The sequence below is a fragment of the Ceratotherium simum genome, chromosome 24, assembly GCF_057802395.1.
Source record: "Ceratotherium simum simum isolate JZ-2026a chromosome 24, ASM5780239v1, whole genome shotgun sequence".
Classification (NCBI taxonomy): Eukaryota; Metazoa; Chordata; class Mammalia; order Perissodactyla; family Rhinocerotidae; genus Ceratotherium; species Ceratotherium simum.
The window spans coordinates 6,462,118-6,477,515 of NC_141923.1; the positions used below are offsets into that span (position 1 = coordinate 6,462,118).

Genomic DNA, 15,398 nt, shown 5'->3' on the forward strand with positions numbered 1-15,398 from the left:
ACCGAGTCCCTCCTCCACACAAAATCCTGTGCCCGCTCTCTTCTCTGCTGGATCCGAAGGTCTAACCACCCTGCCCGGTGACATCATTGGCCAAAACCACCCCACGCGGATTCTCCTCTCTGACCAGTTGTGTCTTTCCGCCACCCTACATGTGTCTCCTGCTCTGTGCCTCTACCCACACTCCTCTCCTCGCCTGACCTCTTCCCTTCCTTCATCCCTCACCCAAATCTAAGCATATCAGGCTGTGTGGCTACCAAGACTGGAGAACCTAACAGCACCCAGCCGACCGACAGAAGTGCAAAGAGGGGCAGGCACGACCGATTCAAGTTAAATGAAAAGTGATTCCATTAATTCTCTTTGTAAGAGAGGAATCACAGAGTGTAGATTAGGAACAAAGGGAATACAATGCCATTCCACAACACACACAAAAAGCCTACTATGGACATATAATCAATGCGTGTGAAGTATCTAATTGAGTACATTGCAGTTATGTGCTGGTTAGGAAGTCCTTATGATTGAGGCTTGTGTATTGCACAATTCTAAATTACTGGATGAGGCAAGAAAGCACTGGATTTAGCCCTGGCACTGCTTTGCACCGGTAAACCCAACATTCTACATCTAAAATCAAAACGCAGCTGGGGAAGCCATGGTTTTTTCAGGCGTGTTAGGATTATAGCACACAACCACCAAACCCAAAGGCGCGAGGCGGGAGGCCAGTAGCAGTGCAGGGCAATATTTCAAACAGCGGGACATCCAGGGCTTGCCCTATAGCTCTCTTAAGGTTTATACAGATTTTTTAAAAGTTCTTGGAATCAGCCAATAATCAGTCAAGATCCAATTTATAGCTACTTATTAAAACCCATCCAGTAAATGCTCAGGAATGCTTTTCACTTAAAAGAAATCAAAGTGGTTTGCATCACAAAAACATTTTCATACAAGGAGCATAGCTGCTTGCCTGTATGAAAAAAGTTTCTGTAGCCTGGGGAACAGCCTTGCTCAGAGAGCTATGAGGTTTCAGAGAGGCGGCCTACCTTTGCAGTGTGTCACCCGGCGCTTGCCTTGGGATTTCGGAGACAGAGACAGAAGTGCTAGATAAAGAGACGGTGGAGTACGCAAGAGCACGGGCCTGCCTGCCTGGGGAGCACTCACGAGCTCTCTGGGAGCACTCGCTAGCTCTCAGTCAGAGATGCCACCAGCATCCTGGTAGAAAAACCTGGGATGCTAACAAGTGCCCTCAAGACCTATCTCTGCAGGCTTATGGTGATTACATTTTCAGTGAGTAATTTCATGCTGCCTGAAAATGAAATGAATACTAAAGCACATGCCGATAAACAGGAAACCCCGACTTTTATGTTTTAATTCTGAATTTAAGGAAAACTGGAAAATAAAATTAAATGAATTTATGTAACCAATGACACAGTTGTCAATTATTTTGCATTTTAAATGTGCTTCTAAATAAGGTTAATATCCTAAAGATAGCATCTACCTTATTATGAAATGTGTTTAAAAAAGATACATGGAAAGGCATATATGAACTATTAGTGTACAGTTTAGGAAAAGACAGAAAAAGAAAAAAACTGCTTGTAGACAAAGGTATAACTTGATGCATCAGCAACTTTCCCTTTCAGAGAAATGCAAATGTTGACGACGGTAGGGAGCTCCTTGGTAAGGAAGAAATAACAAAGGCAACAGAAGTCTTTTAACCCAGAAATTCCCTTTCAGCGCATGTGGTGGCATTTCATTCTTTCCCTTTATTGCCATATCTTAAATTGGCTGTAGAGGGGTCAGGAAAGGGTTTAGTCTTTATGACCTTTTATGAGTGGTCTCCGTAGATCTGAGCCCCGGACCCCCAGGTACAGGCTGACAGTTGGCACTCGGCCCATCAGCCTCACCACCCAGATAAAGTTCTGTGCGTCAAAAGCTGGCCCCTCAAATAGCTACTTGTTATTTGTCCCTCAAGTTCTGAGGAGGTGAGTAGAGGTACCCGCACAGAAATTAAATCACATACCTGCGCTGAAGACGGGCTCCTTGGGTTTGCTGTGGAAATAAAACAAAAACAGATTTTACAGGTAAGTTTGGGGGTTTAATCCCATCCACATAAGACTGCACTGTTGTTAGCTGCAGTATCTGTCCCACAGACGCTGCAGGAATGATACTCGTTAACAAGAAAAACCAAACTACGTAACCACCAAAAGGAACAAGGGTAAACGCAAGTGTCCAGAGCCAGGTGCAAGAGATTGTAGTCCCAACTTTATCACCAAAGCTGTGCTTTTTATGAGAACAAATAAACGTTTGGGGAAGGAAAACATTTGGTTAATCAAGATGAGAACAGCCTTGTCTAAAAACGTAAAAAAGTTTCTTTTCCTCATGCTTTTTTTTTTTTTTGAGGAAGATTGGCCCTGAGCTGACATCTGTTGCCAATCTTCCCTTTTCTTTTTTCTCCCCAAAGCCCCAGTACATAGTTGTAGATCCTAGCTGTAGGTCCTTCTAGTTCTTCTATGTGGGACACCACCTCAGCATGGCCTGATGAGCGGTGCGTAGGTCTGTGCCCAGGATGCGAACCAGTGAACCCTGGGCTGCCGAAGCGGAATGTGCGAACCCAACCACTATGCCACTGGGCCGGCCCCCTAATGTTACTTTTCTCCTTCATTTTTAACCTCAAATACATAGAAAAACACCACCAGTGAAAATTACTCAATCTCATGATGTAGTAAATAATATTATTTATGGATATCCTTGATTTTCAGATAATTTTATGCAGTACGTAGAAGGAAATTCTTTACTGATGCTTTAAAAGTGGTTTGCACTCTGTTCAAATGTGTTTTAAGTAGTTGGATCTGCTACCAGCTTAGTTATCCGAACTCTAACCCTTGGTCACTGAAAATAGTACAGCCTTTTAACGTAAAAGCCGAAGTCTTCCACTGGCCTGTAAAGCCCGAGACAACGTCTGCCAGCCCTGGTACTATTCTGACCTCATCTGCTGTTGCCCTCCCCTCAGTCTTTGAGTTCCAGTCGCTCTGTGCCTGCAGTCCCGGGAGCGTGCCAGGAGCTCGTGTGTCAGGCGCCTGCCCTGGCTGTCCCTCCTCCTGGACAGCCTCGGCCCCTGCGCTGAGTCTGTGCTCAGAGCCACCTCCCGGGAGGCCTTCCTGATGCCCGCTCTGCAGCCTGCTCAGGCCCCGGCCAGCTTCACGTTTCTCTAGAGCACGGATCAGCCACATCGCGTCATCTTGTTTCTCCCCAGGAGGAGGCAGTGCCAGGAGAGCAGGGGTCTTTGCTCACTGCTGTACTCCCAGTGCCTGTAACAGGAGGCGGCTGCTGCCCGGAGCCCGGTGAGGTCTGGAGTCCTGTGGATTCCTCTTGGCTCTCCCTTCCTCAGACTTCAGCAGGCCTGTGCGTCTGTGTCTGGCGGGCGGGGGTGCCCGGCACCTGGGGGAAGGCCGGAGCACCAATGGAGTTTCCCTCAGTTCTTCCAATGCGTCCTCAGACCTCACTGTCCACCCTACCTCAAGGGCCCTCTATTCACTTTCCCCGTCCCTCCTGCAGAGGGGCCGGCCGCTGCCTGGTACCCATGCGAGGTCCACGGTGTGGAGAATTTCTCCGGGTTCTCCTGCTCAGCCCTCAGCAGACAGCAGGCCTCACATGACTGTGCCTCAGAGAGGGAGTCTTTCAGTACTCCTGTCCTGCTCCCCATCTTTGTCACGAGCTCGCGGAAGGTCTGTGGAAAAGGAGTGTGTGTGTGAAGATTCCCCTTGTGCCTGGGGCTCCCAAGAATTCTACACTGTCATGCCACTCCACACTCAGCCTTTCATAATTCTAGAAGCTTCCAGCTGCCTTCTTCTTACTCCCATCCATGAAGGCTCCCTTCTCTTCCTGCAGTTCTGCCAAGGATAAGGGCAGCTGTGGCTGTCCCTTCTAAGAGGGGCTTGTCACTTTTTAGATTTTAGTTCATCATATTACTTTGTGACCTGGGCTCCATGGTGGCTTACAACAGCTATGATTTAGTAGATTACCTGGCTGGTTCTCATTGTTGGGGGTGGTGGGGAGTGACACTCTGTGATTTTCTAAGTGGAAGCAGAAATCTTAACTCCAAATTTTGTATATTATTAGATTCACAGGCAGGGTAAGGACACAAGAGGAAAAGCTACAACAGACGACCTCAAAGCAAACCCACTAGTTACAGGAACATAACGACAGGGAAGCCAGGTAGGGAATCAGAAGATAGGAAAGCTATTTTTTCCATCACGACTTTGATCACAAAAGTAGAAAAATGCAAAAGCCATGAACACAGAAATAAGCAATCCAGAACCTTTCCTAGAGATAGGAAAGAGCAATTATGGATCATGTTCCTCTTAGAAACAGAAAATTCATAGGGGACTTTGAACTCCAAATATAGGCAGGCCCATGGAATTTGACGCTGAAGCACTGTAAGAGGAGAATGAAAGATTTCTATTAGAAGATGAGAAAAAGGCCTATGAAACAACTGAAGGTCATTGAGAGAGGTACCAGCTAGTACTAAAGTGCTCATATTTCTTTAAATCTTGCTCTAAACTTTGCATCACTTTTTTGGTAAAGTGTATTTAGAAAACATACCATTGCTATGTTTCATTATTTTAGAAAGTTAAATTTTTATAGAAAAAAATACTATATTTACTTAAGAATCCATTATCCCTGCTAATGCACCACCATCTTTCCTGAGGGGCAAGACAAGTATTATTCCACTCGTGCGAGCAAGTCTTACAAATACAAACCTACAAAATGACAATGAAGCTTCCCAACTACTGATAGAAGGGCAAACCCATAGAGTGTGTCGTGATAACAACGATCCAACGTTAAAGATGCTGTGGCCTCTAACCAAAATCAGTCCACCGGAGCAGTCCACTGAGCACCTGTCCTTCTAGAACTCACTGTCAACGGAGGTAAGAGTGGGTGCTTCAACCCCAGCACTATTTGAAACATGCTTGGGTTGTGAATTGATTTCGAATGGGAAACAACTGCCTCTCAAGGTGGTATGTATTTGGTCTCTGATTATCCATTCCTGTGTGAGTTACATGGAAAAACTTAAGTCCGAGGCTTCACGCTCCCTTGACAGCTAGGGTGTGGTTCCGTGGGGAGAAGGGTAAATAAACACTGGGACCAGAATGAGACATCATTCATCCCTACCCGAGTATGGAGTCAATACAGATGCCCTTACCCTCCCCTGAAGCCCATGACATAAGCGAGCTCAGAGGACAGAAAGGATTTCCCCTCCGGCAAGCAAACTCTCATGTCTTGGTTATTCTGGCATTAGGCTGTGGCCAATACCTCCAAAATGAACAGTGTTGTAATCCGGGGCAGTCTGTACTGCTCTGTTCTGGCAGGAAGGAGATTTGCTGAAAGAGCTTGGCTCTCAGCTCCCTTGAGCTGGTCAGCTCAGGAGACTATCCTAGGGACTCTTACCAGCTATAAGCCTAGGGGTACTGGGGAGTACCTGGGGACTCACAGAGGATGCAACGTAGGCTGGAGCCTTCGCCAGATCAGCAGCTGGATCTGGAGGCAGCAGGAGAAAACCAGACAGTTGGCCCAAGGAAAACGTCCCACCCTGAGCTTCGAGCTCACACCAAGGAAGCCGCTACAACTGCCTAGGCCTAAGTCATGGATGATCAAATCCCCGGAAACATTTACTGTGGACTTTGGGCACAGAGACTGTCTAACAGTGGCTGTTTTTCTTCACGTATGATGAAACTCACATTTGCCGCACTGCAGACTGGGTGTGTATAAGGAGGAGAGTGCAGCGGAGAACTTGTTCAGACTCGGATTCAACAAGGATCCGCGGCACTCCCCCTGTGGTGGGAACAGCACTTAGCACCTTCGTATCTGTTGACTAATTGACCCCAAGTTCCTGAAAGGGGCTGGGGCCGTGTCCTGTGCACTGCAGGTCTCTGACACGTGAGTGAGCTGTGTGGCAGGCAGTGCTGGGAGACTAGCATTAGTGCAGAACTGAGAGGGGCCAAACGCTCTCTGAGCAGACCCTTGCTTCTGAAAGCGACTGATAAGGCTTGATCAAGGAGGAAACCACTCTAAAGTGAAACTTGTTATTTCCCTGAAGCTTATTCACCTATCAAAACTTCAGCTCTTGGCATACATACCATGACTCCTTTTAAAAAGGATTTCACTTGATGAAACAAAATTCCTGCTGCAAGTCAAAATACTCAACTATGTAAATAATGATTCTTACATAAATTGCCTTTTTGCTAGAAATAGGGTCATTTAGGAACTATCTATTAAAAATGTTTGGAAGTCATTGGAGACTTTTTGGGGGACAAAAACTACTGCTTCATAGACATCTTCAACCAATACTTCCAGCTTAATGTGGCAGAGGAGCGCAGATTGTGAAGTCAGCTGGATCTGCGTTCTGGTTGGGCAAGTGGCTTCACCTCTATAAGCCTTAGTCTCCTTCATCTACGAAATGGGAATAAAACCGCTGTGAGGTATGGGGTATTGGCAGGATTAAATAAACCATGTAACCAAGCTCCCAACGCATCCTTATTAATTAAGATTACTTCCCTCTTCCTCTTAATTTCACTGACAAGAGCCCACGTATTTCTAGACTCCTCAGCTAACAGTCTCAAAACTAAACAACACAAAGAACATTAGCACTTATTATTTTAACATTTATTTGAAAGATAAGTGACCCCATGGCTTGAAGAGTGAAACAATCTTTTCAGAAAATAAAAGATGCTTAATTGAAGTCATCTAATTTTCAGTGCAAAATGCTTCAGAATCTAAAATATAGTGTTACAATCATCTACCAATAGGTGGTGCTGTTTACACAGTTCTTAAATGGCTACAGTTTTAAATGCAACATATCTCTTCATTCCTTCCATAAATATTTATTGAGCAGTTATGTGTGCCAGGCACTGTGCAACGTGCTGGTGATACAAAAAACAATAAGTGGCACAGCTTCTGCCCTCCCAGAGCTAAGGGCGTCGGGTGAGTGGGGAGAGGGTTATGGTTACAGATAAAGTTAATGGGCAGGGACAAGGCAATGAGAAAGGGACCTAGCCCAGAGGGCCAGGGCAGGCTTCCCCGAGAAAGGGGCACCCATAGCAGGGTCTTGAAGGATAAGGTGGAGTTCCTCCAAACATATCCAACCATCCTCCCCCGCCAAATTTCCAGACACATACATATGTCAATTAGGAGAAGGGAAAAACCCTCCACGTACAGAGTGCTAGATGGTGTAATTCATTATGCTGTGCATTTGTTTGTGTGATTTTTTTGTATCTGTTTCATCTTATAATACAAAGATTTTTCTAAATATGCTATCTTCTTACTTAGATTTGCATTTCTTTAATTAAGACTGAGTTGGATCATCTTTTCATTAGTTAACTGGTTTTTGTATTTCTTTCTCCATAACTACTTGTTCAAACACTTTACTCATTTTTCGACTGAGTTGACTGTCTTTTCTCACCGTTTGTGTTGAGTCCTTGGGAAACTAAGGAAATTGGCCCTTTCCAGTTGTATGTGTCATTAACGTTTGTTGAGGGACTGGATCTTCACGTGCAAACCTTTCCCCTTCCTTCCATACCTTGCACTGTGCTCTGCACGTGGTAGGTGCTCATTAAGTTAAGCAGCACTGTGGAAGTGAAAGAGGAAGGTGATAAAAATGTTCAGAATTTCTGACTCCTCCCTTTCAGGCTGGGGTGAGGGCAGAAACAGGAGTTGGGGAATTCTGAAATGTCCCGAAGAAGAGAGGCGCTTCATGACTGGGGGGTGGTGTGGGCAAAGCTGTGCACACACCAGTTCCGACACTTCGGGAGAGAGAAGGTCACCATCGCAGCCAGCACTTACGGGGGGCCAACGGCAGGCAAGCTCCGCGCTAAGGATCCCATGAACATGACCTTATCTAATCCTTACAACAACCCCGGGAGGTACTGACTGTACTGGCACTGAGGAAAACCCTAAAGAGACTGAGTAACTGTTCACAATGACACAACAAAAAGTGGCAGAGCTGAGATTAAAACCTGGTTATGGCCATAACGCCCCATTATTTTAACATTTTTTGTTATATTGACTGGGGTAAAAAGATTCATTCGACAAACATTCACTGAGTACCTACTACGTGCTGGGCATTGTTCTAGATGTTGGGTTGGTCTGCTTGGATTAGAAAAACCTTCTTGGTAACTGAATGTCCAACTGAAGTACATTTGCCTAGACAAATGATGATCCACACCCAAAATAACGCTGTAACAGCAGATTTACTGACACAAAGACACGCTTTATAGCAAACGAAAAAGAGGGTTACAAAATACATTAAGAAGTATGATCTTTGTCAAAATTATACACTACACACATGTAACACCCTAGAAACAAAGTCTAGATGGAAATGTGATAAAATGTTAGCTGTGAGTTCTCTGAGTGGTGTCATTACAGGTGATTTTCATTTCTTCTTTTTTTTGTACATCTGGGTTTCCTAAAACATATGTTATTTGTGTAATAAAAAAATTACCTCAAAAAAGAAACAAATCGTGCTGGGAAGAGTGAGAGCTAGTGTTGGAGAGGCATGGATATCAGGGCACAAAAAAGGATGAGGAGCCAGCAGATGAAGGACCTTGAACCCCAGGCTGAGCATTAAGATTTAGATTGCACCACCAGTGACGCTAAAGTAAAAGAAAACCAAATCTGAGCCTTGAGGATCTCGAGGTGTCATTCACAAGACTATTTCATCGAATGCTAGACGGTTAGGAAGGATGGAGGTCAGAGTGTCCAGCTCAGGGTTCTGGATCTTATAGTCTGGATAAAATGGTCAGTACGGGTGTTCAGGTTGTACAACACAAAAGGGCATCTAAGGGAATACTTTCACATGGTAGACATCATCTTTATTTAGAAGTTTTTTCATATTTGTTGACTCCAAAGATGCTGCATGTGTGTTACAACAAGTTTTCCAGCAGATGGCCGAAATATTTCTTGTTCTAACAAAATCATCCCATTTCAACAACTTTTTGATGGAAACAAAGTGTCTTCCTTACAAAGTTGATGTATCTCATTCCCATGAGAATTACGAAAAAGGAAACAGTGTGATAATTGAAACACTTTATCAGTCTAGCAACATCTAACATAAACTGTGCATTCTAAATAGTGGCTGTTTTTCTATCCAGTATAAAACACTTTTTTTTAAACAAAAAAAATTTCCTATTGGATTAGTATGCTGGGTACATTAGATAGTACAGGTCATTTATCAGAATGTTATTGTCAATTCCCTACTGAAATTTAATAAGTACTTCATTATGACACAAATCACTATATGTGTTAATATTCATTTACCATCAATAATACATAAAGTAAATATTACACTGTCATATATTGCTTTTGTTCTTATGGAAGTTTTGTCAGTACAAAGATTAAGTACAGTTAAAATTTTGTGGCTTGTTACAAGTATTTTAAAAGTAAATATTCTAAGATAAAAGTCTATAATGTCACAAAAAGACTGTCAAATCTAGTGACCACTTCCAGAGAAAATGAGATATAGGAGCAAGAAGATGGCAACTATCATAGAGAATACAGTTTCTATGAAAGCAAAACATGATTATTTCTAAATTAATTAGTATATTTTGGAAAATGTGAATGTTTAGGACCTCAAAAACACTATTATTTTATGTTCAACAGTAAGCTTTCTACAATTTATACGGAGTGGCTTTATATTTGCTGTAATTATTATTATTGGGAAATACATATGCTGATGTGGAATTGTTTTCCTTGAGTAAGAGGAGCCTTTTTCTAATTTTCACAAAAGTGCCATATGTGCTAATGACAGCTTTGCACATGGTATGTGATAAGTGTGAGCTTTAGAGCAAATAATCTGTGATTGATACAAGTTCAAGCACTGCCATGTGTGAAGGACTTCCTTCTTCTACAAATCAGGACAGATTCAGTTGCCCCTCGGGGACCATCCCCCTCACTCACTCGCACTCTGATGAGCTTTCCCGGAATCACACACGGCTGCAGACCCCCTCATTCTGACGTGATGCTGACAATCATGAGAACCATGAGCATTTACAACACTTTACTCTCCCCCCCCCAACTTTTAGATTTTGCCAAAATCCAGGTTGCACTGACAGGACCACGTCACTTATGTGAATGTAAGTTATCATGTGTCAGACCAGAGAAAAGACTAATAACCTCAGACATCATCCAACACCCTCATCTTACAAACGAGGAAAACAAGGTTTGGAATTTTAGAAAGTCTCATGAACGATGTTCCTCTGCTCTCACTTTATAACAACTACCATGACAGTGATGCCCATTACCGATCGCCAAGCACTATGCTGGGTGTTTTCCTACCAGTTAGCTCACTGATAAGATTCAAGGGAATTAGGTATAAAAGCCCCAATTCACAGAGGGAAAAACTGAGGCTCGGAGAAGTGAAGTGGCAGAACTGGTTTACAAACCCAGATCTTTCTTTTACTCTAGAGCCTGCGCCTTTTCCATTATGTCTTGCTGCCTACAGTAACCAAACGAAGACAATCTTTTAAAATGTAAGCCAGCATCCTGGAACCACGGACAAATGTAAGCCAGCATCCTGGAACCCTGGACAAACGTAAGACAGCATCCTGGAACCACAGACAAATGTAAGCCAGCATCCTGGGACCACGGACAAAGGTAAGCCAGCATCCTGGAACCACGGACAAAGGTAAGCCAGCATCCTGGAACCACGGACAAATGTAAGCCAGCATCCTGGAACCACGGACAAAGGTAAGCCAGCATCCTGGAACCACGGACAAAGGTAAGCCAGCATCCTGGAACCACGGACAAATGTAAGCCAGCATCCTGGAACCACGGACAAATGTAAGCCAGCATCCTGGAACCATGGACAAATGTAAGCCAGCATCCTGGAACCATGGACAAATACTAGCGAGTGATGAGGAGGAGACCACCAAATACCATAATGTTTAAAAGAGGAATTACATCAGGGCCACCTCCCTATCCCTTTCTTTGCATGCTTTAAGTCCTGGAGACTGGGCATTGTTCAGTAAGACTTTAGCTCTGCTTTGGTACCAGGTCAAGGCAGCCCAAGAGTGAGGCGCTTACATGAGAATGGAGAGGAAGAAGGAAGGAAGAGTCAAGCAGCAACTGAATCACCAACTTGACCTTCGCTTCTATTGCTTCTTTCTGTCTGAGTTACCGCTGCTATTATTCCCATGGGCCCCCAAAGGTTTCTGTCAATACCAGCAATAACCCAAGAGAAGGCAGGAACTTTCTCTCTGAAACTCCTTAGGTGCGTGCAAGTCAACCAGTTCGGTGCTATGCTGGCCTCAACTATTTCTGCGTTCTAATGAGACAAGGAATTTATTTTTAAACGGACATGTTTAGCTGCTTGAATTATTTTTAGAAAATGATTAGTAAATTTTCCCAGTCCCTTATTTCCAAATCAAAAGTTCCTAGTGTGGCATTTAAAAAAAAATCCCTTTGTAAATATCTCTTATGGAAATGTTTACCCAGCACATTTACCAAAGCCATAGGATTTAAAAGATAAAACAGAGCTGGAGTTTGCACAATGCGGATTCTTTTTGGAAATTCTTAATAAAAATCAGATGTGCAGAGAAGGAGCCAAGTTTTTAAGAACCGCCAAGATCTAGATATTTCAGATCAACTTCCAAATTTACCCTGAATTCAGAGAAGCCTGAAGGCCACACTGCATCTCCCACATAAGCACACTCTGTTGCCATTGTAACCACTTGGCCTTATTTCCAAGGTATTATCACCCAATTAGCATAATCTTCTGATAAGAAGTATTAATAGTCTAAATGAGAAGACAGAACCCCACGTCAGTGGTTTCTGAGATTGTTAATTGACTGTGGACTTGACCTGCTAGAGATGTGAGAAGCTGCATCTTTTCTACAAGAGATATCTTTTGGAATAAAACTGAAAAAGAGTTTAAGCTTCCTTTACAGGACTGAATCAGAATGGATTTACAAACTTGGAATTTTTACAGCCTGTGGGTTGGAGTCAATTGCTTTATGACTCAGCCTTCTCCTTACATGAACATTCAGAAAAAAAAAAAACAAAAAACACGTTTAGCCAGCGAAGCTGAAATTCCTTCCTAAGCCTTGCTCAACAGAGAGAATAAAATTCAAGCACAGTGTTTAAAAAGTGAGAATAAAATATAACACTAGGTAGATATAGACAGAGAAACCGACCTCATCTACACAAGACATTCTTAAACACAGAACAAGCTATTAAAATACCAAAAATCAGCTTTCGCTAATAAAATGTTACTATTCGTTTCATAAATATTTATCATAATCCATTATAACTAACCTCAAAGAAAAATTCAAAATTAGACATAAATGTATTTCATGAAACCAGAAAAGAAATGGTTCCTATTTCTGGTGTTAGCTCAATATTAAAAATAGTTTCTGACAAATCATAACATTACAACTTTTCACCAGTTTATCTTAGAAAATACTGCTGACAAACTTAATCCACCAAAATTAATTTTAAAATGGCAGCAGGGTGTACTTGAAATATAAAGTGTTCCATATGGAAATTGAGAACAGCTTCTCTCAGTCCATATAGTTGCTACTATGCAAATTCTCAGAACCACTTCTGCCCGCACAAGAGTGCTAGGTGTTCAAGTTGTACTTTTCTACCTGGACAATAAGTGGCGTGAGCTGTGACAAGCGGCTGCCTCAATGGCTGTTTGATTCGCGCCCACAATGACCTCAGGAGAAGGCCTGCGCGCCAAAGAGAGCTCCTAGCTTGTGTGCATATTAAGGGATCTCCTGATTCATCTCTAGGGACAAGAGGTAACCACATAGCTGAACAGCGGGAACCGGGGATAAGATGTCCCTTACCTTTCACTGTTCTTTTTGCCACTAGAAGAACTGCTGGTGGAGCCTGTGCGATTCCGGTTTCCTTTGGAATCTCCGTAGCTTTCCCTTCGACCACCAGGAGATACTCGTTCCGAAGAGCTGGTCCTCTTGATGGTACTAAAAGTGAGATGTAAAGGACAATGAAATCCTCAACAGCGTGATTTTATTTAACTGCTGAGTGTAAAAATATATATATAGAACATCATATTCCTACATGGTTATTTAAAAGATAGATGGACTCTAAGTTCCCAACTCTAGAAATCAAAAAACTTTTCAGAATGGCACCTGGAATCAGTGTGTCTGCTCACCGCCTTTGTAAGTGTGGCAACTAGTACAGTTCAAAGTCACAGGGGAAACCAAAACGTAAGACCCCCAATACTGCGTGGAAGCACTCCATGGGCTTAACGGGAAGTGACCCTGGGGTAGGCCTCAGTCTAGACCAGTGGTGCTCAGTCAGGGGACATTTAGCAATGTCTGGAGACATTTTGGTTGTCACAACGGGGCGGGGGGGGGGCGAGGGCTGCTACTGGCATCTAGTGGGTAGAGGCCAGGGATGCTGCTCAATACTCTACACCGCCCAGGACAGCCCCCATGGCAAAGAATGATCCAGCCCCAAATGTCAATAGTGCTGATATTGAAGAACCTTGGTCTAAAGGCACACGTGGGACAAACACAAATAGGACGCCACAGGTAATCACAGAAACATTCCACCCCATGTCAGATGCCTTTGTTCCGAGGTGGTGCCCATGCAAGCACTTACTTCCTTCTCTATAACCAGAGGGGCTATAGAGAAGTGGTTGGCAGCCTGGGGAGGGATGTCTGGGGAAGACTTCCTGAAGACTGTGAATTTCTGGGAGAGATAAAATGAATGGCTTGAATGTGTTGTAATTATATAATAGGGAAGAGCCTGCTCAAGGGAAAGGGATGCCCTGTACACAGGTAATTCACAGGCCTGAGGGGTAAATCAGCCAGGGCGGGGCTGCAGGTTGATGGTTCTGCTCTTGGAGCACGTAACTGCACTGCAGGTCTCCCTAAAGTTTTTTATCTCATCATTAGGCCATAAGCTTCTTGAGATCCAATCTCATTTATCATTCCTGTATACTCTGCAGAGCCTAGTATAGAAGCCTGATAAATATTTATTAAATGAAAAGATGAAATAAATGAATACATAAATGGGAGTGTCACACTTTGATCCTGTCACAGGAGGAGACACGAGGTGCTTTAATGTAGCACCTGCTCTGTAGGGAAGGAAGACCGAGGGAGTGGGTGGTGGTGCCATTCCAGGGCTGGGGCCGTGGGAAGAGGCACAGACTCGGGTGGGTCTGGTCTGGACACACAGAGTCATGGTGTGGATGGGTGAGATGCAGGTTTGCAACCCGTGAGGGGGCTCAGGACAGGAACTGTCCAGCTGGTGGTCACTGAAGCACGGATGTGAAGGAAATCGCCAGGTGAGGAAGGAGAGGAGATGAGAATGAAAAGAATCCCCAGGGAAAGACTAATTTTTTAAGACGTGGGTTGAGGAAATGCACGGGAGTCTGAGGTGGCAGAGAAACCCCAAGAGACTGGGGAAGGAAGAAAGGAGAGGGAGTGGTGGGCAGAAGACAAGAGAAAATGCAGGAGGACTGGTTGAGGCTGCTGGACGCTGTGGAGAGGAGAAGAGAGGAGACGAGGACGTGATTAAGAAGTCTCCCATGGCTTCAGTGAGCATAGCTCCTGGGGTGGGTGGGAGATGGAACCAAACTTCAATCAGGAGGAAAGAGGAACTTGAGACAGCAAGACTAGTGCCCCTGGGCTGAAGGTCAGTGCCCTGATTTCTCACAATTAGATGACGCTGAACGCGCAAAGGCCTCACACATGGAGGCGCCTGCCGTCTCTAGCCACCGCTCCTCTTAGTAACCATCCTCTCTCTTCCTTTCTTCTCTTCTTCTTCCTCTTCTATTCCTTCCTTCAGGCCAACTTTCAGACCTTGTTCCTTTGTAACAAGGTCCAATTGTTCAGTAAATAATCTCTCAGTTTTTAAAAACTGCACAGCATATCGGCTTTTGAAAAACCATCTCACTCTCTGAGTGAGTAAACATATATAAAATCACCATAATCATGATGATTTGAATATACTTTCCGCAGTCTTTTTGGTAACTGAGGAAGCTTTGCATTTACAGCACCAGAATCTTACAACTGGGATCTTCATGGGCGTGCTGTAAGGTTAAAATGGGAATTTTTAGAACACTCAATTTGGGGACAAGGAAATTATAGATCTTAGGACTGCTTTACATTTCTGAAATTTGGGAGTGAAGTCTAAAAATTATAGAAACCTTTATGCTTAAAGTTCAAGATCTTCCAATGACAAAAAACACCAAGCCAATTTAACGTAGCGGGATCGCTCTCTGCCAAGCGTCTAGCACAGGCTCTGAGGCACAGCCCCAGCAGCTGGCAGCCCAGGGAGAGCGGCCGCCCGGAGCGTGGCCTCTGGGGTTTCCTTGTGGGAGGTCACGGCAAGTTCACGGCAATTTAAAGACTTGTATAAAGCACCCTTAAGGAGGTGAAAAAACA

General features: G+C 43.9%; 1 protein-coding gene across 2 annotated transcripts in view; it reads right to left on the minus strand.

The window, feature by feature from the left end:
* Positions 1-15,398, minus strand: part of EML1 (EMAP like 1) — a 167,537-nt gene that overhangs the window by 34,069 nt on the left and 118,070 nt on the right. For both annotated transcript variants that reach the window (XM_014790532.2, XM_087447958.1), the window contains exons 4-5: positions 12,831-12,965; positions 2,009-2,037 (exon numbers count right to left, since the gene is read on the minus strand). In XM_014790532.2, coding sequence (XP_014646018.1) covers positions 2,009-2,037; positions 12,831-12,965 — 164 coding nt within the window. The remainder of the gene's footprint in view (positions 1-2,008; positions 2,038-12,830; positions 12,966-15,398) is intronic.